General features: G+C 46.0%; 1 protein-coding gene across 1 annotated transcript; it reads right to left on the bottom strand.

Annotated features, from left to right (window-relative positions):
* Positions 1–2,136: 2,136 nt before the first annotated feature.
* LOC122552000 (erythroblast NAD(P)(+)--arginine ADP-ribosyltransferase-like) lies at positions 2,137–20,298 on the bottom strand. The gene is made up of 3 exons (XM_043694562.2): positions 20,132–20,298; positions 10,294–10,385; positions 2,137–3,141 (listed from the first exon to the last, which is right to left on the bottom strand). The coding sequence occupies exons 2-3, from the start codon at positions 10,334–10,336 to the stop codon at positions 2,213–2,215; spliced, it is 972 nt and encodes a 323-aa protein (XP_043550497.1). The 5' UTR covers positions 10,337–10,385; positions 20,132–20,298; the 3' UTR covers positions 2,137–2,212.
* Between the last annotated feature and the right edge of the window lie 4,803 nt (positions 20,299–25,101).

Genomic DNA, 25,101 nt, shown 5'->3' with positions numbered 1-25,101 from the left:
CTCTGGCTTTGTCTGTAAATTTGTGTAACTGAATCTATGACTTTGTGGCCTTGTATAACTGTATCTCTGGCCCTGTCTGTAGCTTTGTGTAACAGTGTCTCTGGCTCTGAATGTAGCTTTGTGTAACTGTATCTCTGGTTCTGTCTATAGCTTTGTGTAACTGTATCTCTGGCCCTGTCTATAGCTTTGTGTAACTGTATCTCTGGCCCTGTCTATAGATTTGTGTAACAGTGTCGCTGGCTCTGTCTGTAGCATTGTGTAACTGTGTCTTTGGCCCTGTCTGTAGCTTTGTGTAACAGTGTCTCTGGCTCTGAATGTAGCTTTGTGTAACTGTATCTCTGGTTCTGTCTATAGCTTTGTGTAACTGTATCTCTGGCTCTGTCTGGAACTTTGTGTAAGTGTGTCTCTGGCTCTGTCTGTATCTTTGTGTCCCTGTATCTCTGACTCTGTCTGTAGCTTTGTGTAACTGTATCTTTGACCCTATCTATAGCTTTTGTGTAACAGTATCTCTGGCCCAGTCTATAGCTATATGTAACTGTGTCTCTGGCTATGTCTGTATCTTTGTGTAACTGTATCTCTGACTCTGTAGCATTGTGTAACTGTGTCTCTTGCTCTGCCTGTATCTTTGTGTAAAAGTGTCTCTGACTCTGTCTGTAACTTTAGGTAACTGTATCTCTGGCCCTGTCGATAGCTTTGTGTAACTGTATCTTTGCCCCTGACAATAGCTTTGTATAACAGTGTCTCTTGCTCAATCTGAAGCTTTCTGGATAGGTGTCTCTGGCTCTTTCTGTAGCTTTGTGTAACTGTATCTGTAGCCCTGTCTGTAGCTTTGTGTAACTGTATCTCTTGCTCAATCTGTAGCTTTGTGTAACTGTATCTCTGGCTCTGTTTATAGCTTTGTGTAACAGTGTCTCTGGCTCCATCTGTAGTTTTGTGTAACTGTATCTCTGGCCCTGTCTACAGCTTTGTGTAACTGTATCTCTGGCTCTGTCTATAGCTTTGTGTAACAGTGTCTCTGGCTCAATCTGTAGCTGTGTGTAACTGTACCTCTGGCCTGGTCTATGGCTTTGTATAACAGTGTCTCTGGCTCAATCTGTAGCTTTGTGTAACTATCTCTGGCCCTGTCTGTAGCTTTGGGTAACTGTATCTCTGGCTCTGTCTACAGCTTTGTGTAACTGTATCTCTGGCTCTGTCTATAGTTTTGTATAACAGTGTCTCTGACTCAGTCTGTAGCTTTGTGTAACTGTATCTCTGGCTCTGTCTATAGCTTTATGTAACTGTGTCTCTGGCTTTGTCTGTAGCTTTGCGTAACTGTGTCTCTGGCCCTGTCCATATTTTCTGTAACTGCATCTCTGGTTTTGTCTGTTGCTTTGTGTGACTGTGTCTCTGTCCCTGTCTATAGCTTTGTGTAACTGAATCTCTGGTTCAATCTGTAGCTTTGTTTAATTGTATCTCTGGCTCTGTCTGTAGCTTTGTGTAACTGTATCTCTGGCTCTGTCTATAGCTTTGTGTAACTGTATCTCTGGCTCTGTCTGTAGCTTTGTGTAACTGTGTCTCTAGTTTTGTCTGTAGTTTTGTGTAACTGTACCTCTGGACCTGTCTACAGCTTTGTTTAGCAGTGTCCCTGGCTCAATCTGTAGCTTTGTCTAACTGTATCTCTGGCTCTGTCTGTAGCTTTGGGTAACTGTATCTCTGGCTCTGTCCATAGCTTTGTGTAACTGTATCTCTGGCTCTGTCTGTAGCTTTGTGTAACTGTGTCTCTAGTTTTGTCTGTAGTTTTGTGTAACTGTACCTCTGGACCTGTCTACAGCTTTGTTTAGCAGTGTCCCTGGCTCAATCTGTAGCTTTGTATAACTGGATCTCTGGCTCTGTCTGTAGCTTTGGGTAACTGTATCTCTGGCTCTGTCTGTAGCTTTGGGTAACTGTATCTCTGTCTCTGTCTATTGCTCTGTATAACAGTGTCTCTGGCTCAGTCTGTAGCTTTGTCTATTGCTGTTTCCCTACCTTTGTGTATGTGTACACTTTTACTTCTGGCTGCAAATGAAGTAATGCATCTGGATGTTCATTTTTAATAATCTTTGTTGTGACACTTGGATAATGGAAGAATCATAAATTAAACAAATGGAAGAGAAGTGAGCAGATTTTGAATTAATTTTATTGTGCCATGTGAGTGCATCTTCTCTATTTTTGCACACTCCAATCAAGCAGGAGATTAGATAAATTTCCGTTTCTTCAAAACAAAAATACAAGTGGCAAGCAACAGGAGCCCGATGACTGCCAAAAGGGAGAACCACAATGGAGACACAGGTTCCTGAATCCTCACCACACGAAGATGTCCCGGGCCTTCTGACTCGAGTTTGACCACTGTTTCTTTGTGTCCAATCGATGACAGGACAATGTTAACACCTCGTACCCCAAAGTCATCTTCCCAATTGATGACATTGGTCACATTAAACACCTCATACGGCGGAATGAGCACTTCCTCTTCCCTACGAAAGAAGGAGAAGTTTTGGATGGCAACACCCAGGGAAGTGGTGATGTTAAAGAGTGTGTTGCTGCTCGATTCCTTGTCTGTGAATGTTGAGACTGACTCGAGCATGCTCAGAGATGTTGAAGCGAACTGGCCAAAGCGGATATGCGCTCCTTTACTGACCAGAACCTCTCTATTTATTGTCCTGTAGACCTGTGTTCCTGGATCAGGACCCCAAGAACTGTTCCGTAACGTACTCAGAGCCACAGACAGAAGGTAGTGCAGACTTTTGTAGTGGAAACATTCAGAATACATTTTATCACTGGCGCCATAGTTTCGAAGAGCCATGTTGAAATAGCTGTAGAGTGGCGGGCTGTCGAGGGTGTAGCACAGGATTGCGATGACATGCTCTTCCAGGAGGCCAGCAGGAACTTGGAGCTCCTTTTTTCTGAGCTGCCATTCACGATAGGCTGTATCCCAGGCCTCCCCGTAGAACGTTGCATTGTTCTTATGTTCCACCTTAGCATAGTCTATTGCAATTTTATCCGACTCCAGGCTCTGTAAGAAGTAGTAATCGACGGAACGTGGCGCCATGTCCATTTTGATGTTGACTCCTTTTTCTGAAATTTGACACAGGGGCTCCGTTGAAGGATTGATAAAAGCATCAGTCCCTTCAAAAGAAAAAAGCATCAATTTAAGAATGAGATGCAAATAGATCGTACTACGTTCGAATTAATTTCAACACAAATGGCCTGGCCTATTGGACCTTATCTCCTTTAAACCTCAAAGCTACCCTCGCTCATGATAGCTGCTCCTTCTATAAGTTTGGTGACTCTCATCAAACAGCCCAGTACCAAGGGACAGTGAAGGAAGAGTAATCTCACTGGGCTCCTAACTGCAAACAGATAATGGTTAGTTACTGCAAAGGAGTAATCACACTTGGCTAATTACTGTAAAGGAGTAATAGCACTTGGGTACTAACTGCAATGGGATAACATCACTGGACTAGAAACTGCAAAGGAGTAATGTGACTAGGCTAATAAATGCAAAGGGGTATTGTCACTGGACTAGTAACTGTAAAGGGCAAATTTCACTGGGCTAATAACTGCTAAGAGGTAATGTCACTGGACTGGTAATTGGAAATGGGTAATGAATGTCACTGAGGTAAAAACAATGATTGCAGATGCTGGAAACCAGATTCTGGATCAGTGGTGCTGGAAGAGCACAGCAGTTCAGGCAGCATCCGAGGACAGGCAAAATCCGAGGACAGGCAAAATCGACGTTTCGGGCAAAAGCCCTTCATCAGGAATAAAGGCAGAGAGCCTGAAGCGTGGAGAGAAAAGCTAGAGGAGGGTGGGGGTGGGGAGAGAGTAGCATAGAGTACAATAGGTCATTGGGGGAGGAGATGAAGGTGATAGGTCAGGGAGGAGAGGGTGGAGTGGATAGGTGGAAAAGGAGCTGGGCAGGTCGGACAAGTCCGGACAAGTCAAGGAGACAGCGTTGAGCTGGAGGTTAGAAACTAGGATGAGGAAGGGGAAATGAGGAAACTGTTGAAATCCACATTGATGCCCTGGGGTTGAAGTGTTCCGAGGCGGAAGATGAGGCGTTCTTCTTCCATGCGTCTGTGGTGAGGGAGCGGTGGTGGAGGAGGCCAGCACCTCCATGTCCTCGGCAGAGTGGGAGGGGGAATTGAAATTTTGGGTCACGGGGCGGTTTGGTTGATTGGTGCGGGTGTCTCGGAGATGTTTCCTGAAGCGCTCTGCTCGGAGGCCCCCAGTCTCCCCGATGTAGAGGAGACTGCATCGGGAGCAACGGATACAATAAATGATATGTGCAGGTAAAACTTTGATGGATGTGGAAGGCTCCTTTAGGGCCTTGGATGGAGGTGAGGGAGGAGGTGTGGGCACAGGTTTTACAGTTCCTGTGGTGGCAGCGGAAAGTGCCAGGATGGGAGGGTGGGTCGTAGGGGGGCGTGGACCTGACCAGGTAGTCACGGAGGGAGCGGTCTTTGCGGAAGGCGGAGAGGGGTGGGGAGGGAAATATATCCCTGGTGGTGGGGTCTGTTTGGAGGTGGCAGAAATGTCGGCGGATGATTTGGTTTATGCGAAGGTTGGTAGGGTGGAAGGTAAGCACCAGGGGTGTTCTGTCCTTGTTGCGGTTGGAGGGGTTGGGTCTGAGGGCGGAGGTGCGGGATGTGGACGAGATGTGTTGGAGGGCATCTTTAACCACGTGGGAAGGGAAATTGTGGTCTCTAAAGGAGGCCATCTGGTGTGTTCTATGGTGGAACTGGTCCTCCTGGGAGCAGATACGGCGGAGGCGGAGGAATTGGGAATACGGGATGGCATTTTTGCAAGAGATAGGGTGGGAAGAGGTGTAATCCAGGTAGCTGTGGGAGTCGGTGGGTTTGGGGTAGCCATGGGCACACGTATGGGCCCCAGATATGCCTGTCTCTTTGTTGGCTACATAGAACAGTTGATCTCCCGTAATTACACCGGCACCACTCCCCACCTCTTCCTCCGCTACATTGATGACTGCATTGGCGCCACCTCGTGCTCCCGCGAGGAGGTTGAGCAATTCATCAACTTCACCAACACATTCCACCCTGACCTTAAATTTACCTGGACCATCTCTGACACCTCCCTCCCCTTCCTCGACCTCTCCATCTCCATCAGTGATGACCGACTTGACACTGACATTTTCTACAAACCCACCGACTGGGAACTGCAAGGAATTAAAGTAACCTAATTTCCCCTCCCCCCACCTTATCCCAGCTCCAACCTTTCAACTCAGCACCGCCCTTTTGGACTGTCCTATTTGTCCGTCTTCCTTCCCACCGATCTGCTCCACCCTCCACTCCGGCCTATCACCTTCACCCCCTACTTCATCTCCGGGCTATCTTTCCCCCAGCCCCAACCCCTTCCCATTTATCTCTCAGCCCCTTCGGGCCACAAGTCCCATTCCTGATGAAGAGCTTATGCTCGAAACGTCAATTCTCCTGCTCATGAGATGCTGCCTGACCGGCTGTGCTTTTCCAGCTCCACACTTTGATCTCCAGCATCTGCAGTTCTCACTTTCTTGCAGCTGTATAATACCCATGTTAGGGAGCATTTGGAGTATCGTGTGCAGTTTTAGTCGCCACACTACAAGTGCAGAGTGCAGAGACAGTGCAGAGAAGGTTCACCACAACGTTGTCTGGTCTTGAGGGTATTGGCTATGAGGAAAGGTTAAGAAGACCAGGACTGTTTTCACTGGAATGAAATGAGAGGAGACCTAAGAGAGGGCTACAAAATGATGAGAGGCATAGATAGGGTGGAGAGTCAGGAGTTTTTTCCCCAGGGTTGAAGTTTCAATTATAAGGAGGGCACAGGATCAAGGTGAGAAGGGGAAAATTTAAGGGAGATGTGTGAGGGAAGCCTTCCACACAGAAAGCGGTAGGAGCCTGAAACACATTACCAGAAGAGATGGTGAAAGCAGACACTACTAATCATTTCAGAGGCACCTGGATGGTTACATGAATAGGGAGGCAATAGAGGGATAGAGACCGAATAAGGACAGTAGGTTGGTTTTTTTTTTAGTTTACTTAGGGGATGATGAATAGCACAGGCTTGGACGGCTGAAGGGCTGGACTTTGCTTTGTTCTATGTTCTTGTTCTTTGACTGGAAACTGCAAAGGAGTAATGTCACTGGACTAGTGAGTACAAAGGGGTAATGTCACTAAGCTTGTAATTACAAAGGAGTAATATCACTGGACTAGAATCTGCATAGCAGTACTGTGACTAGACTAGTGAATGCAAATGAGTCATATCACTGTACTAATATCCGCAAAGGGTGAATATCACTTGGGCTGATAACCGCAAAGAGATAATCCTACTGGGCTAGTGACTGCAAATGTCACTGAACTAGCAAATGCAAAGGGGTAATGTCACTTCACTAGTAACTGTAAAGGTGTATTGTCACTAGACTTGTAATTACAAAGGAGTAATATTATTGGACTGCAAGGAGTAATGTCCCTGAACTAGTGACAAGGGGTTATGTCACTTGTAACTGCAAAGGGGTAATACCACTAGGCTGGGCTCAGAAAACAAACAAGAATGGGAGAGCACCAATATAAATTGATTTAGGGATGGCACAGTGCCAGGGACCTGGGTTCTATCCCAGCTTTGGGTAATGATGTGGAGTTTGCACATTCTCCCCATGTCTGCATGAGTTTCCAACGGGTGCTCCAGTTTCCTCTCACAGTCCGAGGATGTGCAGGTTAGATGGATTCACCAAGTTAAATTGCCCTTTCCTGTCCAGGGATGTGCACGCTCTATGGATGAGCCACAGTAACGGGGTGGTTACAGGGATTAAGTGGGATGCTCTTCGGAGGCTCGGTGTGTTACAATGAGCCGCATGGCCTTTCTCTGCATTGGAGGGATTTTATGATTTGCATGATATATTGTATGCATTGCCTGCAAATGTGGTGGAGGCAGATTCAATTGAAGCCTTCAAGAGGAGATTGAATGGTTAATTGAAGAGAAACAACATGCAAAGGTTACAGGGGAAAAGGCGGAAGTATGATACTAAGTCATAATGCTTCTTTGCAGAGCCAGTTTAGGGCAGCACAATGGCTCAGTGGTTAGCACTGCTCCTCACAATACCAGGGACCTGGGTTTGATTCCATCTTCAAGCAACTGTCTGTGTGGATTTGCACACTCTCCCTGTGCCTGTGTGGGTTTCCTTTAGGTGCTCTGGTTTCCTCCCACAGTCCAAAGGTGTGCAGATTAGGTGAATAAGCCATGTTAAATTGCCCATGGTGTACAGGGATGTGTAGGTTAAGGTAAATATATTAAGTAGGGAATGGGTCTGGGTGGTTTACTCATCAGAAGGTCAGTGTCGGCTTGTTGGGCCGAAGGGCATGTTTCCACACTGTAGGGATTCTAATTCTACAGACAGCGGCTGAATGGTCTCTTAGAGTGCTGCAACAATTCAAATAGAATATACCTTTATAGCATGTGGACAGATTGGTTACAATTTAATCTTGATTCACTAAATAGTGGAGAGCTCAGGTCTGTCCAAAATTCACTTTGATATGTTAGCGGTGGGGGGACTATTCAGTTATCTAACTCCAGGTGTGTGTTGCAAAAGAGAAATCATCCCAAGGAATAAGGAACATACCAAGGGCATTCACAGCTGGCAAGGGAAGTCAGAGAAGGCAGAAAAGCAAACGTAAAAGAAAAAGCAGTGAAGATTAGTGGGAAGCCTTTAACAATCAGCAGAGGATAACTAAAAAAGTAATAAGGATGGAGAAGATGAAATATGACAGTAAGCTAGCTAATAAAAATGACATTTGTTTAGAGATGTAATAGGTAAGAGAGAGGCAAGAGTGGAAATTGAACTGCTGAAAAATGAGGCTGGAGAAGTAGTAATGCAGAGCAAATAAATGGCAGAGGAATTGAATAGGCCCTTTGCATCAGTTTACACAGTGGAAGACACCAACAGCCTTCTAGAACTTCAAGAGAGTCAGGGAGCAGAGGGAATGTTGTGACCATCACTAAGGAGAAGGTGCTGCAGAAGCCGAGAGTTCTGAAAATGGATAATTCACCCAAACCAGATGGATGATTTGGAGATGCCGGTGTTGGATTGGGGTGTACAAAATTAAAAATCACACAACAGGTTTAATTGGAAGCACTAGCTTTCGGAGCTCCTTCATCGAGGAGTGGCACTCCGAAAGCTAGTGTGCTTCCAATTAAACATGTTGGACTATAACCTGGTGTTGTGTGATTTTTAACTTTGTAAACCAGATGGACTACATCTTAGAATCACTACAATGAGGAAACAGGCCATTTGGCTCAACAAGTCCACGCCAATCCACCAAAGAGCATCTCACCCAGTACCATTCCCTTACCCTATCCCTGTAAACCTGCATTTCTCATGGCTCATACACCTAACTGATACATTCCTGAACACTCTGGATAATTTAGCATGGCAAATCGACCTAAATTGCACATCTTTGGACAGTGAGAGGAAACCAGAGCACCTGGCAGAAAGTCATGCAGACACGGGGAGAATGTGCAAACTCCACATAGTTGCTTGAGGGTGGAATCAAACCTGGGTTCCTGATGCTGTGAAGCAGTAGTGCTAACCACGGAGACACCGTGATGTCCTAAAGGAAATTGATTACTGAAATAAATCGCTGAGGAGATTGTGAAGGCATTGGTGGTGCTCATTCAGGAATCACTGGAATCAGGGATCCTCCCAGAGTGCCTAATTTAACATTCAGCTTTAGAAGGGACGAAAGCAGAGGTTAGGAAACAGTTAGCCTGACCTTGGTCATTGGTCAGCTTTTAGACACCATTATTAAAGATGAGATTGCGGAGTACTTGGCAGTACATGGTAAACTGAGATGGAGTCAGCAAGGCTTTGTCAAGGAAAGGTTGTGCCTTAAAATTCTGTTAGAATCCTTTGAGGAGGTAACAGGCAAGTTAGACAAAAGACTGCTAATGAACATGATTGATTTGGATTTGCAGAAAACTTTTAATTTGGATTTCCACGAGGTTCCACACAGGAAGCTAATATATAAGAGTCCCTGGTGTTACAGGTACGGACAAAGGATTGGCTGACTGGCAAAAGGCAGAAAGTAGGGATAAAGGGATCTTTTTCAGAATGGCAGCTAGTAACGGGTGGAGTTCTGCAGGGTCTGTGTTGGAACCGCAACTTTACATGGTATACATAAATGATTCAGACCAAGGAACTGAAGGCATTGTCGCTAAGTTTTCAGATGACACAAAGATAGGTGGAAGGACAGGTAGAGTTGAGGAAGTGGGGAGGCTGCAGAAGGGCTTACTCAGGCTCGGAGATTAGGGAAAAAATTGGCAAATGGAATCCAGTGTGGAAAATTATAAAGTTAAGGTTATGCATTGAGTCATAGAGTCATTGAGATGTACAGCACGGACCTTTTGGTCCAACTTGTCCATGCCGACCAGATATCCCAACCTAATCTAGTCCCATTTGCCAGCACTTGGCCCATATCCCTCTCAACTCTTCCTATTCATATGCCCTTTAAATGCTGTACCAGCCACCACCCCTTCCTCTGGCAGCTCATTCCATTCATGCACCACCCTCTGCATGAAAAGGTTGCCCTTTAGGTCCCTTTTATATCTCTCCCCTCTTACCCTAAACCCATGGTCTCTAGTACTGGACTCCCCCACCCCAGGTAAAATCAAGCCCCTCATAATTTTGTAAACCTCAGCCTCCAACACTCCAAGGAAAACAGCCCCAGCCTGTTCAGCCTCTCCCTATAACCCTTCCAACCCTGGCAACATCCTTCTAAATCTTTTTTGAACCCTTTCAAGTTTCACAGCATCTTTCCGATAGGAAGGAGACCAGAATTGCACGTAATATTCCAAAAGTGTCCTGTACAGCTGCAACATGACCTTGCAACTCCTGAGGTGCTCTGGCCAATAAAGGAAAGCATACCAAATGCTTTCTTCACTATCCTATCCAACTGCGACTCTACTTTCAAGAAGCTATGAACCTGCACTCCAAGGTCTCTTTGTTCAGTAACGCTCCCAGGACCTTACCATTAAGTGTATAAGTCCTGCTAAGATTTGCGTATTCTCTTTCTGGAAGTAGGCATTTTCAAATGGAAATTCCTCCTTGACTCACTGTTAACTTCAAGGAGGGCAAAGTCACTGATTGTATCAGAACATTAACCAAGTCAGGAAGAGAAATTACAATTACTGAGGTGATCGAGCAGTTACCAGACAGGGAAAGCAGGAAAACCAATTATTTTCTGAAGTTGAATCTGGATAGTTTAATGAAATTGCTTTTTGTATACTTACTCAGGATAAAAATCAGAACAAAATCCAGAATCCTCATTGTCATTGATTCAATTATTTCATGAATTACATCAGCAGACGCATTCTGTGGATGTCTGTAATAGAATTAAGTGGTTAACTGTGAGTATTAAACGTATTAAGAAACTAGGTTTTTCCTTAGATCCTGATCACATTCATCTGTGATGATTGGTGGGGTTTGCCTATATCCCACTACTCCAAGGGCATGAGTGAAAGTAAGAAATCACCATTTTTGAGACTGCAACATCGATGTGAACATGGTCACCTCCTGCTGAGAAAGAAGAGGAGAATTTTCCCATTGCCTCTTACATTGTCGAAGAGACCAAAATCCTTCATCAGCTACCATTGAGTTAGTTGATTGAACCAGGAGTGGGACTGGATCCTACAACTAATCCATGTTTGGTTTCCTAGTCCTCACTGCAGCTCATTGATGCCACTCTGTAACAGATCAATGAAAATGAAGACTGGTTTGCACTGCTGTAGCACACAAACAACAAACTCAACCTTTTTACTGTGTTCTGCTTTTCAATAAGATCATGACTGATCTGATTTTTAACCTCGGCTCCTCATTCCTGCATAATACCAATAGCCTTTCATCCCCTTGATTATCAAGAATCTAGCTATGTATACCTTAAAAATATTTATAGATCTGGCATCCAAAGGACTTCCAAAGATACGTGATCTTTGAGAGAAAACATGTTTCCTCATCTCTGTCTTAAAGGTGTGCCTTTAAGATTTTTAATTTTAAACTTATGACCCTTAGTTCTAGATTCTCCCATATAAGGAAACATATTTTCCACATCTATTCGGTTCAGATCCCCCAGGATCTTTTACATGTCAATTAAGTCACCTCTGACACTTCTAAACTCCAGAGGATACAGCCCTGGTCTGTCTCGCCTTTCCTCATAAGGCAATCCACTCCTTTCAGATATCAGTCTAGTAGATAATTGGGATGCCTTCTGGGGAAGGTGGGACCTGTACAAGAAAGACGAGTTGCATCTGAACTGGAAGGGGACCAATGTCCTGGGTGGAAGGTTTGCTCGAGTAGTTCGAGAGGGTTTCAACTAGTATGGCAGGGGGGTGGGAACCTGAGCTGTATACCGGAGGTGAGAATTGATGCAGATGAGGCAATAGCAAGAGGTAGACCAGATAGTGGGAAGGATTTTCCTGGGAAAGAACCAAGGGATCAGTTAAAGTGTGTTTGCTTTAACACAAGGAGTATCAGGAATAAAAGTGATGAACTTAGTGCATGGATCAGTACCTGGTGCTATGATGTTGTGGCCATAACAGAGACATGGGTTTCTCAGGGGCAGGAATGGTTGCTGGATATTCCAGGGTTTAGAGCATTTAAAAAGAATAGGGAGGGGGGAAAAAGAGGAGAGGGTGTAGCACTACTAATCAGAGAGAGTATCACAGCTACAGAAGCTTCCATTGTCGAGGAAGGTCTGCCTACTGAGTCAGTATGGGTGGAAATTAGGAACAGCAAGGGAGCAGTCACCTCGTTAGGGGTTCACTACAGGCCCCCCAATAGCAGCAGGGAGATGGAAGAAAGCATAGGTCGGCAGATTTTGGAAAAGTGAGGACGTAGTAGGGTTGTTGTAATGGGTGACTTTAACTTTCCCAATATTGATTGGAACCTCCTTCGAGCAGAAGATTTGAATGGAGCTGTTTTTGTAAGGTGTGTTCAGGAGGGTTTCCTAACTCAGAACGTTGACATGCCGACGAGGGGAGAGGCCATTCTAGACTTGGTGCTCGGAAACGAGCCGGGCAGGTATCAGATCTTGTGGTGGGAGAGCATTTTGGTGATAGTGACCACAACTGCCTCACATTCTACATAGCTATGGAGAAGGAGAGGATGAGGCAAAATGGGAGGATATTTAATTGGGGAAGAGGAAACTATGATGCGATTAGACATGAGTTAGGAAGCATGGATTGGGAGCAATTGTTCCATGGTAAAGGCACTATAGACATGTGGAGACTGTTTAAGGAACAGTGGTTGCAAGTGATGAATAAATATGTCCCTCTGAGACAGGCAAGAAGTGGTAAGGTAAAGGAACCTTGGATGACGAGAGCGGTGGAGCTTCTCGTCAAAAGGAAAAAGGTGGAGGAAGCTAGGGTCAAGCTCAGCTCTGGAGGATTACAGGCAGGCGAGGAAGGAGCTCAAAAATGGTCTGAGGAGAGCCAGGAGGGGGCACGAGAAAGTCTTGGCAGAACGGATTAGGGAGAACACAAAGGCATTTTACACTTATGTGAGGAATAAGAGAATGGTCAAAGAAAGAGTAGGGCCGATCAGGGATAGCATAGGGAACTTGTGTGTGGAGTCTGAGGAGGTAGGGGAAGCCCTAAATGAGTTTTTTGCTTCTGTCTTTACGAAAGAAACGAACTTTGTAGTGAATGAAACCTTTGAAGAGCAGGTGTGCATGCTGGAATGGATAAAGATAGAAGAAGCTGATGTGCTGACAATTTTGTCAAACATTAAGATTGACAAGTCGCCAGGCCCGGACCAGATTTGTCCTCGGCTGGCTTTGGGAAACGAGAAATGCAAATGCTTCGCCACTTGCGAAGATCTTTGCATCCTCGCTCTCCACTGGACTCGTACCTGAGGACCGGAGAGAGGCAAATGTAATTCCTCTCTTCAAGAAAGGAAATAGGGAAATCCCCGGCATTACAGACCAGTCAGTCTCACGTCTGTCGTCTGCAAGGTGTTAGAAAGGATTCTGAGGGATAGGATTTATGACCATCTGGAAGAGCATGGCTTGATTAAATGCAGTCAACATGGCTTTGTGAGGGGCAGGTCATGCCTCACAAACCTTATCGAATTCTTTGAGGATGTGACCAGAAAAGCTGATGAGGGTCGAGCTGTGGAAGTGGTGTATATGGAATTCAGCAAGGCATTTGATAAGGTTCCCCTTGGTAGGCTCATTCAGAAGGTCAGGAGGAATGGGGTACAGGGGAACTTAGCTGCCTGGATACAGAATTGGCTGGCCAACAGAAGACAGCGAGTGGTAATAGAAGGAAAATATTCTGCCTGGAAGTCAGTGGTATGTGGTGTTCCACAGGACTCTGTCCTTGGGCCTCTAATGTTTGTAATTTTTATTAATGACTTGGATGAGGGGATTGAAGGATGGGTCAGCAAGTTTGCAGACGACACAAAGGTTGGAGGTGTCGTTGACAGTATAGAGGGCTGTTGCAGGCTGCAGCGGGACATTGACAGGATGCAGAGATGGGCTGAGAGGTGGCAGATGGAGTTCAACCTGGATAAATGCGAGGTGATGCATTTTGGAAGGTCGAATTTGAAAGCTGAGTACAGGATTAAGGATAGGGTTGTTAAGAAAGCATATGGTGTTTTGGTTTTCATTAACAGGGGGATTGAGTTTAAGAGTTGTGAGATCTTGTTGCAGCTCTATAAAATTTTGGTTAGACCGCACTTGGAATACTGCATCCAGTTCTGGTCGCCCTATTATAGGAAAGATGTGGATGCTTTGGAGAGAGTTCAGAGGAGGTTTACCAGGATGCTGCCTGGACTGGAGGGCTTATCTTATGAAGAGAGGTTGACTGAGCTCGGACTTTTCTCCTTGGAGAAAAGGAGAAGAGGGGACCTAATTGAGGTATACAAGATAATGAGAGGCATAGATAGAGTCGATAGCCAGAGACTATTTCCCAGGGCAGAAATGGCTAACATGAGGGGTCGTAGTTTTAAGCTGGTTGGAGGAAAGTATAGAGGGGATGTCAGAGGCGGGTTCTTTACACAGAGAGTTGTGAGAGCATGGAATGCGTTGCCAGCAGCAGTTGTGGAAGCAAGGTCATTGGGGACATCTAAGAGACTGCTGGACATGCATATGGTCACAGAAATTTGAGGGTGCATACATGAGGATCAGTGATCGGCACAACATCGTGGGCTGAAGGGCCTGTTCTGTGCTGTACTGTTCTATGTTCTAAACCTTCTCAGAACTGCTTCCAATGCATTAGCATCCTTCTGTAAATACAGTGACCAGCACAATACACTGTACTCCAGATGCGGGCTCCCCATGCCCTGTAACCTCGCCCCCAACTGACACCTTTCATGGTCAAATAGCTCATCTGCAAACTACGCCCAGTTTCATATTTCAACCAAGGCCGCCCAGGGAAACTCAGAGAGAGACAGAAAGAGAGAGAGAGAGAGACAGCATTGGCACCAACACTGACTCATAAAGGTGACATTGGAATGGAGTATTTTCAGTTATCTTATACACAGTGCAACATGAAGTAACTTCACTCTGTGAAATGTTCATATCAAAGGTACAACACCTTTCTCTTGCATTTCAACAGCATCAACTGGGGCTATAAACAATCTTAATATCTTGTTGTGGGGTATAACATCAAACAATACAATACAAAGGTGCAACAAACTCCTTTGTTTCCTGGACTTCAAATCCATGGGCTGGATTCTATACTGTCCTCCATTCGTGGATTTGAGGATAGGGTGATGCACAATTTCCATGCCATGCATCAACGTCCAATCCATCCCCACCACCACTGCATTAAGTGATGACAGGGGAAGAATGGTGGGGGCGTGGGGCATAGCTTGGCGAGATTTGACAAAGGCACAGTGTGTGGCTATGGGGATTAATGGAGCAAGCCATTGAGGATAAGTGGGTTGGTAGGATTGGCAAGGATAGGGCATAGAGAGTTGTGAGAAGAGTGAGTGCTGAGGTTAGCAGGCCTGACAGTCAAAACCACAACTGGGATGAAGTGTACAAGGAAAGGCTTCTTGACCAGCCTACCTTGACATGCGGCATCCCCTATTTGATCCACAATGGGCTTTAATCTTTCCTGCACTCCTTGTCCCATCAGTTCAAAAAGAGAATTACATGTTTGGGGCTCTAAGCACACCTAAGCTAGGAAATACCCCATCCCTAAGATGGAAATTGGGCATTTGGTGCTGGAATGAGCTGCAAATCCATATCGAAAGTGTTTAACCCTTGTTTTGTGCATGTTTAATATACAGGGTGGAATTTGGCCATCTCCCGCTATCTGCTTCCAGCCTGTTGGGGAAAGGAGAGTTGTGGAATAGCAGTGCTTTTAGGAGCTGATGCAGAGAGTGTGCCATCTGCAATTCTCAGCCATGCAGCTGAGAACAGGAGTAAAAGTACAGACAACATTGATGAAATGTAACAGCAGCCAATCTCCCAAAGTTAACTTATGACGCTATTTGCCATGTGCCACTTGCTATTGTCAATCAGCTTTCTATGTTTAGCTGACTTCTGTCAAGAGAGGACCCACTGCAGCTTTTACTTGACAGGCAGCGGTATTCCATTCCTCAGGCATTTGAGTTTCTTACTGTTATTTAACTTAGGTTAATTTTGGCAAATTCCTGATTTGCATTCATTCCCCCTTCCTTCCTCAAGCAATTTTCTCACAGCCCCACAATTTCCTTATTTTCAAAGATAATGTCCTGTTTTCAGTCTTTTGGGCATCACTGTAGACATTTGAGTGTTGGTTTTTCAAGTATCTTACACTTGCACTGTCAGAAGGTGGTCATGCCAAACAAATCTGGTAGAATGTTTTGAGGAGGTGGCCAAATATTTTGATGAGGATAGTGCAGTTGATGTAGTTTATATGGATTCCAGCAAGGCTTTTTACAAGATCCCAAATGGGAGGCTGATAAAGAAGATAAAAGCTCATAAGACCCAAGTAGCTTCACAATTTAGATCCACAATTGGCCTGATGGTAAGAGACAGAGAGTGGTGGTGAAGGCTGCTTATGTGACTGGAGGCCAGTGTGCAGTGGTGTCCACAGGGATAAGTTCTGGGTCTCTTACTGTTCATGATATTCATAAATGATGTAGACGACATTGCGGGGCGGGGTCTGGGTGGATGCTAAGTTCACAGATGACACAAAGATTAGCCAGGTGTTTGACAGTGAAGAGAAGGTGTTACGTTACAGGAGAATATTAATGGATTAGTCAGACAGGCAGATGGAATTTAGCCCTGATAAATGTGAGCTGGTGTACTTTGGAAAAAGGGAGACAAGGGAGTACTCAATAAATGGCAGGACATCAGATAGCTCAGGGGACCAGAGATCTTGAGGTGCTGGTCCACAAATCCCTGAAGGTGGCAATACAAGTTAATAGGGCAGAGGCGAAAGATTTTTGATTAAGAAAGCTCTTGTTATCTAAAGTTCCAAATCTTTCCATCTTTACCCTTCACTTTCACAAGAACATGCTGGTCCTGAACTCTAATCAACTGACCTTTAAAAGATTCTCACATAACAGAAGAGTATTTACCCTCAAACAAGTGCCCCAATCTACAAGCCCCAGCTCCTACCTCAGATTGTCTTTGTTAGCTTTGCCCCAATATTGTACATTCACATGAGTACTCTTATTCTTATTTATAAGTATTACAACACTTTTTTTAACGTATGAGATTAAATGGAGTAAACTGTACTGAACATTTTTCTTGTCATCAGGTTTTTTTAAAAAACATTCTAAATATTTTCTTTAACCTCAGCATGTTTGCAAAGGGGTCTATCCCTATTGGATACTGGGCCAGTTGGCAGGAAGGAAGTAAGGACAAATGGTGTCCAGAGTGTGAAATGTCAAAGGATGGAACATGGGTAGTGATAGGGTGTCTGGGGTGATTTTGTTTTCAATCTTAATTTTATGGCTTTGACGAATGCCTGATCATCAATGTGAGCAATTCACCCAGCCGGCTTCCATGAGTAGCAAACACTGCCAATGAAAATCTTCCCGCACCCCTGCCCTCCCAACCCCGCCCAAGCTGGCAGCTGTGAAGCCATAACTCCAATTTCCACTTGCCTTCTGGAATGAAAACCCAAACATCCAGGCTTCTTCTCACCATGGGTCCAGGAGCTGACCCAACTCAGAGCTTCCACTACTGCAGCGAAAACTTAGGCTGAGCATTTGCTTCTAAAGTTTGGGTCATAGAGTCCTACAGCACAGAGACTGGTCCATGGCGACCAAAATATCCATCCACGCTAACCCCAATTCCCTGCACTTAGGCCAAATCCTTCTAATCCTTTCTTATCCATGTATCCAAATGTCTTTGAAATACTGTTAATGTACCTGCCTCAACCACTTCCACTGGCAGCTCATTCCTTATGTGTAAAAAAGCTGTCCATCAGGTTCCCTTTTATTCTTTCTCTTCTAACCTTAAACTGATGCCCTCTGATGCACAATTCCCCAACCCAGGTAAAAAGACTGAGTGCATTCACCTTATCCATGCCTCTCATGATCTTATACACTTCTATGACATCCCTCTTCAGTCTCCGTATGCTCTAAGGAAAAAGTCCCAGCCTGTCAAACCTCTCCTTATAACTCAGACCACTGAGTCTTGACAACATCCTTGTAAATTTCTTTTGCACTCTTTCTAGTTTAATAACATCCTTCCTACAACAAGGTGACCAAAATTGAACATAATACTTCAAGTGCAGTCTCATCAATGTCCTGTATAACTGCAACATAACTTCCCAACTCAATGCCCTGGCTAATGAAGGCCAGTGTGCTAAAAGCCTTCTTCACTATCCTGTCAGCCTGCGACTCCACTTTCAGAGAACTGTGAACCTGAACTCCAAGATCCCGATACTCTTTAAGGCCCTACCATTCACCATGAAACTCCTACCTTGATTTGACTTTCCAAAATGCAACACCTCACACTTTCATCTGTATTAAACTCCATTTGCCATTTTTTGGCCCACTCCCCCAGCTGATCAAGGTCCTGCTGCAATTTCTGATAACCTACCTCACTGTCCATGATACCACCTATTTAAGTGTCATCAGCAAACTGACAAGCATCCTTCCACTATTACCCTCTGCTTCCTATTCAAGCCAATTCTGTATCCAATTTGCCAGCTCCCCCTGGATTCCAAGCGATCTGAACTTCCAGAGCAGCCTACCATGTGGAACCTTGTTGCCTTTTCAACTGCTGTCATTTGATGAATATTATTATGTAAATGTTCATATGGTGTGACTGCTTTGACTAAAACTTGTTACAATGTTTGATTCAGTCTGGTCCTTGTCACCACTCCAATAAACAATCACAAACAGACTCAAATGCCCACTCCCAATCTGAGGTTTTAAGCTCTAATTTAAGTTATATGAAAGTAAAAATCCAATGGAAACCACTCTGCCTTTGCTGGTTGACCCTTTGCATTAATAATCTGCCATCTCAAAAAATTCTTTGCTATTTCTTAATTCTACTAATATTTTTGAGGCTGTCTGCTCCCCTGTTTTTCTATTGAAGCAATTTGATTCTTAATTGCAAAAGGCTTGTCACCTCCCTGATCCCAGTCATAATCACCTTGCTGCCACATCACACTCTCCAATTTGAATTTCCACCTGCAATCCATCCAATTTGTTTCTCGTTTATTAAAGAATGTTTGAGATTAGAGATTAGATTACTTACAGTGTGGAAACAGGCCCTTCGGCCCAACAAGTCCACACCGACCCACCGAAGCACAATCCACCCAGACCCATTCCCCTACATTTACCCCTTCACCTAATAGTACAGGCAATTTAGCATGGCCAATTCACCTAACCTGCACATTGGACTGTAGGAGGAATTGGAGTTACATACCCTAACCTGACCTTCATGCTTGAATGTTTCACTCGTACATTGTTTTCCTCTCTTTTTCCCAGTTTTATTACTTGACTTATTATTAAAGTCAGTGTGGCTTTACCTGCAGCAACTGAAGTGCGATTTCTGATTATTCTACATTTTCTTTTTGTTTACTTTCAATCCCTTATTTTCAAGCCCACCTCAGCCTCCACCTGGTTTCTAATTTAACATCCTTCATTTATCCTTTCCACAAAGACACATCTACGTACATCGCAATGTGGCAATCTTCAGAAGAAGGGTATACTGGTATCTTTGACTCTGCTTTCTCTCCGTAGAAGCTGTCAGACATGCTGAGTTTCTCCAGCATTTTCTGTTTATGTTTCTGATCTCCAACATCTGCAGTTCTTTGTTTTATGTTAATGCTAATATCGGTGCTGGCATCCCAGGCAGATGCAGTCACACAAATATACACATGCATAGACACATACATATACACATACGCAATACAAACACACATGCAGAAATACAACACACACACATAGACACAAATCATAAAATCCCTACAGTGTGAAAACAGGCCCTTCAGCCCAACAAGTCCACACTGACCCTCCAAAGAATAACCCACTCAGACCCATTCCCCTATATTTATCCCTGACTAATGCACCTAACCTACACAGCCCTGAACACTACAGGCAATTTAGCATGGCCAAATTACTTAACCTGCACACCTTTGGACTGTGGGAGAAAACTAGACCACCGAGAGGACACCCACATATGCATGGGAAAAAGTGCAAACTTCACACAGACAGTCGCCTGAGGCTGGAATCAAACTGAGCCACGATGCCACCACACACAAGCATTAGCATACACAAATACACATAGACTCAGATAAAACTACACACATATATATACAAAGACACACAGAAATTAACTCACATAAAAGAAAATCTCACACACAAATAGGAAAAATATAAATCTCACACAGAGACACAGGTCACAGTATAATTGAAAACAGGGCTCACAAACCCACACAGGGGTGAGCCATGAACCCTCGCACAGAAAAAAAGGTATGGACTCTAATACCTAGAGACATAGAGCACTGATGCACATGTGCACTCAATGGGGTACAACGCACACACCAACTGACAGCACAGAATATACACACACACACATACAAACATAGCACAATGCATACAATATGTTTTAAAAACAGAAAGGTTTATGAGGCACACTGAGCGTTCATTTGTGGATGCATTTGTTAAACTTACTACTTCCTTTGCTCCTTAGAGAGCCACTGCTTGACCATCTTTTGTCTAACGCTTTCTTTGAATCCAGTAGCCTATCACTGGTTAAATTTCAATGCTTCTATGGGTTCCCTTCAACAACAGCCCATCGTAACTTCAGTCCACTGAGATCAGATGTTGCAGCTCCGTTCTTTCTCCTGCTGTCAATTCGCTGACCTCAGCTGTGGGATGCCAAAAGCTATGAGTAAAACATGCAAACAAATTTTACACCCATCTGCCGGGAGGAATCTGTCAGAACTTACTAAGGTCTGTCAAACTTAAATCAAGTTGAAGGGCAGGACAGATCAAGTGGGAGACACTGCTTGTGAGACAGAAACCTGGCCCCTGATTCAGGATTTTAGACTACATTACAGCCCTGACTATTTGTCACAAATACTTTCAAGTATTTAGGAACATCATGAGGTAATTAACTGAGGATAAATTTGATTTTTCTTTTTCTTTTGCTGTTGGAAAGGATTCCGAGTACCTATTGTGCAGACATTTATTTCCATTCTCCTCACATCACAACCTGTAAGGCCCCCTCCAAGTTACTGCACATCCTGACTTGAAAATATATTGCCATTCCTTCACTGTCACTGCGTCAAAATCCTGGTATTCCCTCCCGAAGAGCATTGTGGACTGCAACGGGTTCAGAAAGGCAACTCACCACCACTTCATGGGCAACTAGGGACAGGCAATAAATGCTGGCCAGCCAGTAATGCCCACGCCTCCTGAATGAAAAGGGGTTGACTCAGTTTTGGTTACCTATGGATTAAATTTTCTCTCATATTATGAAAGTAAATGAGGACCACAGACGCACAAAGGCAGGTTAAAAGTGAAATTGTGACACAATGGTGGTGAACAAAGGAAAGTAGAGATAGTACTGAATTCAAGGAAGATATATATATTATATATATATATATAATATATATATGGGACAATTGTTAGAGTCCATTATAAAAGAACTAATGGAAGAGCTCTTAGAAAGAAGTGGTCAGATTGGACAGAATCAGCATGCATTTACAAAAGAGAAATCACGTTTGACAAATCTACTGGAAATCTTTCAGAATGCAACTCACAGAGTTGATGATGGGGGAGTCAGTGGATATAGTTTATTTGAACTTTCAGAAGATTTTCAACAGAGTCCCACATAAGAAATTAATGTGTAAAATTAAAGCATTCGGGGCGGTGTATTGAGACAGATAGAAAGTTGGTGCACCGACAGGAAACAAAATGAAGGAACAAATGTTTTTTTTTTCCAAATGACAGGCAGTGACTAATGGGGCAATGCAGGGATCAATACGATATATATTACTGATTTAGATAAGGGAATTAAATGTACAGTAATATCCCCAGATTTACAAATGACACAAATCTACATAAGACAGTGAACCAAGGCAAGGATGCTGAGTTGCTTGTGTGATTTTGACAGCCTTTGAGTGAATGGGCAAATGCATGGCAGATTCATTATAATGTGGATAAATGTGCGTTGGCCACTTTGGTAGCAACAAAAAAATACAAAAGCCGATCATTATCTGAACAGCTATAAATGGAGAGAGGGAAAGTGCAATGAGACCTGGGTGTCCTCAAATATTCGTCAATGAAAGCAAGTATGCAAGTGCAGCAGGCAGTGAAGGAGGCAAATACTATGTTGGCCTTCACAGTGAGAGGGTTTGAATCCAGAAGCAGGGATGTTTTGTTATCATTGTACAGGGAGAAAGTGAGGTCTGCAGATGCTGGAGATCAAAGTTGAAACTTTATTGCTGGAACAGCACAGCTGGTCAGGCAGCATCCAGGGAACAGAAGATTCGACGTTTCGGGCACAGGCCCTTCTTCAGGAATGAGCAGAGAGTGTTCAGCAGGAGAAGATAAAAGGTAGGGAGGAGGGACTTGGAGGAGGGGCGTTGGAAATGTGATAGGTGGAAAGAGGTCAAGGTGAGGGTGATAGGTCGGAGTAGGATGGAGGCGGAGAGGTCAAGAAGAAGACTGCAGGTCAGGAAGGCGGTGCCGGGCTGGAGGGATCCGGCTGAGACAAGGTGGGGGGAGGGGGGATGAAGAAACTGGTGAAGTCCAAGTTCATCCCCTGCGGTTGGAGGGTTCCCAGTCGGAAGATAAGACGCTCCTCCTCCGACCGTCGGGTTGTTGTGGTTTGGCGGTGGATGAGTCCAATGACCTGCATATCCTCGGTGGAGTGGGGGGGGGGGAGTTGAAATGCTGTGCTACAGGTTGGTTGGGTTGGTTCGTCCGGGTGGCCCAGAGGTGCTCTCTGAATCGCTCCGCAAGTAGGCGGCCTGTCTCCCCAATATAGAGGAGGCCACACCGGCTGCAGCGGATGCAGTAGATGATGTGGGTGGAGGTGCAGGTGAATCTGTGGCGGATATGGAAGTTTCCTTTGGGGCCTTGGAGAGAAGTGAGGGGGGAGGTGTGGGCGCAAGTGTTGCACCTCCTGCGGTTGCAAGGGAAGGTGCCGGGAGTGGAGGTTGGGTCGGTGGGGGGTGTGGATCTGACAAGGGAGTCGCGGAGGGAGTGGTCTCTACGGAAAGCTGATAGGGGAGGGGAGGGAAATATATCCTTGGTGCTGGGGTCTGTTTGGAGGTGGCGGAAGTGACGGCGGATGATGCGCTGTACATGGAGATTGGTGGGGTGGTAGGTGAGGACCAGTGGGGTTCTGTCCTGGTGGCGGTTGGAGGGCCGGGGCTCAAGGGCGGAGGAGCGGGAAGTGGAGGAGATGCGGTGGAGGGCACCGTCGACCACGTCGGGGGGGAAATTGCGGTCCTTGAAGAAGGAGGCCATCTGTATTGTACGTATTTTGAACTGGTCCTCCTGGGAGCAGATGCGGCGGAGACGAAGGAATTGGGAGAATGGGATGGCGTTTTTACAGGGGGCAGGATGGGAGGAGGTGTAGTCCAGGTAGCTGTGGGAGTCGGTTGGTTTGTAGTAGATGTCCGTGTTGATTCGGTCGCCTGAGATAGAAACAGAAAGGTCTAGGAAGGGGAGGGAGGAGTCCGAGACTGTCCAGGTGAATTTGAGGTCGGGGTGGAAGGTGTTAGTGTAGTGGATGAACTGTTCAACCTCCTCGTGGGAGCACGAGGTAGCGCCGATACAGTCATCAATGTAGCGAAGGAAAAGATGGGGGGTGGGGCCAGTGTAGTTGCGGAAGATGGATTGTTCCACATACCCTACGAAGAGGCAGGCATAGCTGGGGCCCATGCGGGTGCCCATGGCTACTCCTTTTGTTTGGAGAAAGTGGGAGGATTGGAAAGAAAAGTTGTTCAGGGTGAGGACCAGTTCGGTCAGTCGAAGGAGGGTGTCGGTGGAAGGGTACTGGGTGGTACGGCGGGAAAGGAAGAAGCGGAGTGCTTTGAGTCCTTCGTGATGGGGGATGGAGGTGTACAGGGACTGGATGTCCATGGTGAAGATGAGGCGTTGGGGACCGGGGAAGCGGAAATCCTGGAGGAGGTGGAGGGCGTGGGTGGTGTCACGAACGTAGGTGGGGAGTTCTTGGACTAATGGGGACAGGACCGTGTCGAGGTATGCAGAGATGAGTTCGGTTGGGCAGGAGCAGGCTGAGACGATGGGTCGTCCGGGGCAGTCAGGTTTGTGGATTTTGGGCAGGAGGTAGTAACGGGCGGTGTGGGGTTGTGGGACTATGAGGTTGGAGGCGGTGGATGGGAGGTCCCCTGAGGTGATGAGGTTATGGATGGTCTGGGAGATGATGGTTTGGTGGTGGGGGGTGGGGTCATGGTCAAGGGGACGGTAGGAGGAGGTATCTGCGAGCTGGCGTTTGGCCTCAGCGGTGTAAAAGTCAGTGCGCCAAACTACTACTGCGCCACCCTTGTCAGCTGGTTTGATGGTGAGGTTGGGGTTGGAACGGAGGGAGTGGAGGGCTGCGCGTTCCGAGGGTGAGAGGTTGGAGTGGGTGGGAGGGGTGGGGGAGTTCAGGTAGCGGTTAATATCGCGGCGGCAGTTTGCTATGAAGAGGTCGAGGGCAGGTAGGAGGCCAGCACGGGGTGTCCAGGTGGACGGGGTGTGTTGGAGGTGGGAGAAGGGGTCGTCAGAGGGTGGGCGAGAGTCTTGATTGAAGAAGAAGGCACGGAGGCGAAGGCGGCGGAAGAATTGTTCGGTGTCACTCCGTGTATTGAATTCATTGACCCGAGAACGTGTGGGAACGAAGGTGAGACCTCTGCTGAGGACTGATCTTTCATCCTCAGAGAGGGGCAAGTCTGGAGGGATGGTGAACACACGGCAGGGCGGGGAGCTAGGACCTGGTGTGGGGCTGGAGCTGGATGTGGGGGCGGGGTTAGGCCTGGGGGCGGGGACAGAGGTCGGCGTGGGGGCGGAGTTGTACATGGTGATGGACACCGGCGGGGGGGGCGGGGTTAGGCGCGGTGACGGAACACGGCCGGGGGGCGGAGTTAGGCGTGGTGGCGGAACGCGGCGTGGGGGCGGAGTTAAGCGTGGTGACAGAACGCGCCGGGGGGTGGGGTTAGGCGCGGTGACGGATCGTAGCGGGAGGGCGGGGTTAGGCGTGGTGACGGAACGCGGCGGGGGGCGGGGTTAGGCGTGGTGGCGGAACGTGGCGTGGGGGCGGAGTTAGGCGCGGTGACGGAACGTAGCGGGGGGGCGGGGTTAGGCGTGGTGACGGAACGCGGCGGGGGGGCGGAGACACATGCGGCGATGTGGTCCAAATGTAGGTTGCATTTGTACAGGTATCATTGTACAGGGCCTTGGTGAGACCACACCTTGAGTGGCATGTGCAGTTCTGGACTCTTTATCTGAGGAAGGATGTTCTGGCTACTGATGGAGCACAACAAAGATTTATCTAACTTCTCGTGTGAAAAGACATTGGATTAATTAAGATTATATTCACTGGAATTTAGAAGAATTAGGTGAATCTAATAGAAATCTATAAAATTCTAACTGGACTAGACAGGTCAAACATAGGACCAGGAAGC

The sequence above is a fragment of the Chiloscyllium plagiosum genome, unplaced genomic scaffold (assembly GCF_037043375.1).
Source record: "Chiloscyllium plagiosum isolate Xiang-an unplaced genomic scaffold, Cpla_swu_hap1 HiC_scaffold_7, whole genome shotgun sequence".
In the NCBI taxonomy this organism is placed as follows: domain Eukaryota; kingdom Metazoa; phylum Chordata; class Chondrichthyes; order Orectolobiformes; family Hemiscylliidae; genus Chiloscyllium; species Chiloscyllium plagiosum.
Note: the sequence above shows the minus strand (reverse complement) of the source record. Positions and strands in the feature narration are given on the sequence as shown.

What these genes read in the sequence shown, in the direction of transcription:
- LOC122552000 (XM_043694562.2), bottom strand. Translation starts at nt 10,336, where the DNA reads ATGACAATGAGGATTCTGGATTTTGTTCTGATTTTTATCCTGA. An exon ending in TGTTCTGATTTTTATCCTGA is followed by an intron (nt 3,142 to 10,293) that starts GTAAGTATACAA and finishes TTTCTTTTGAAG; the next exon opens with GGACTGATGCTTTTATCAAT.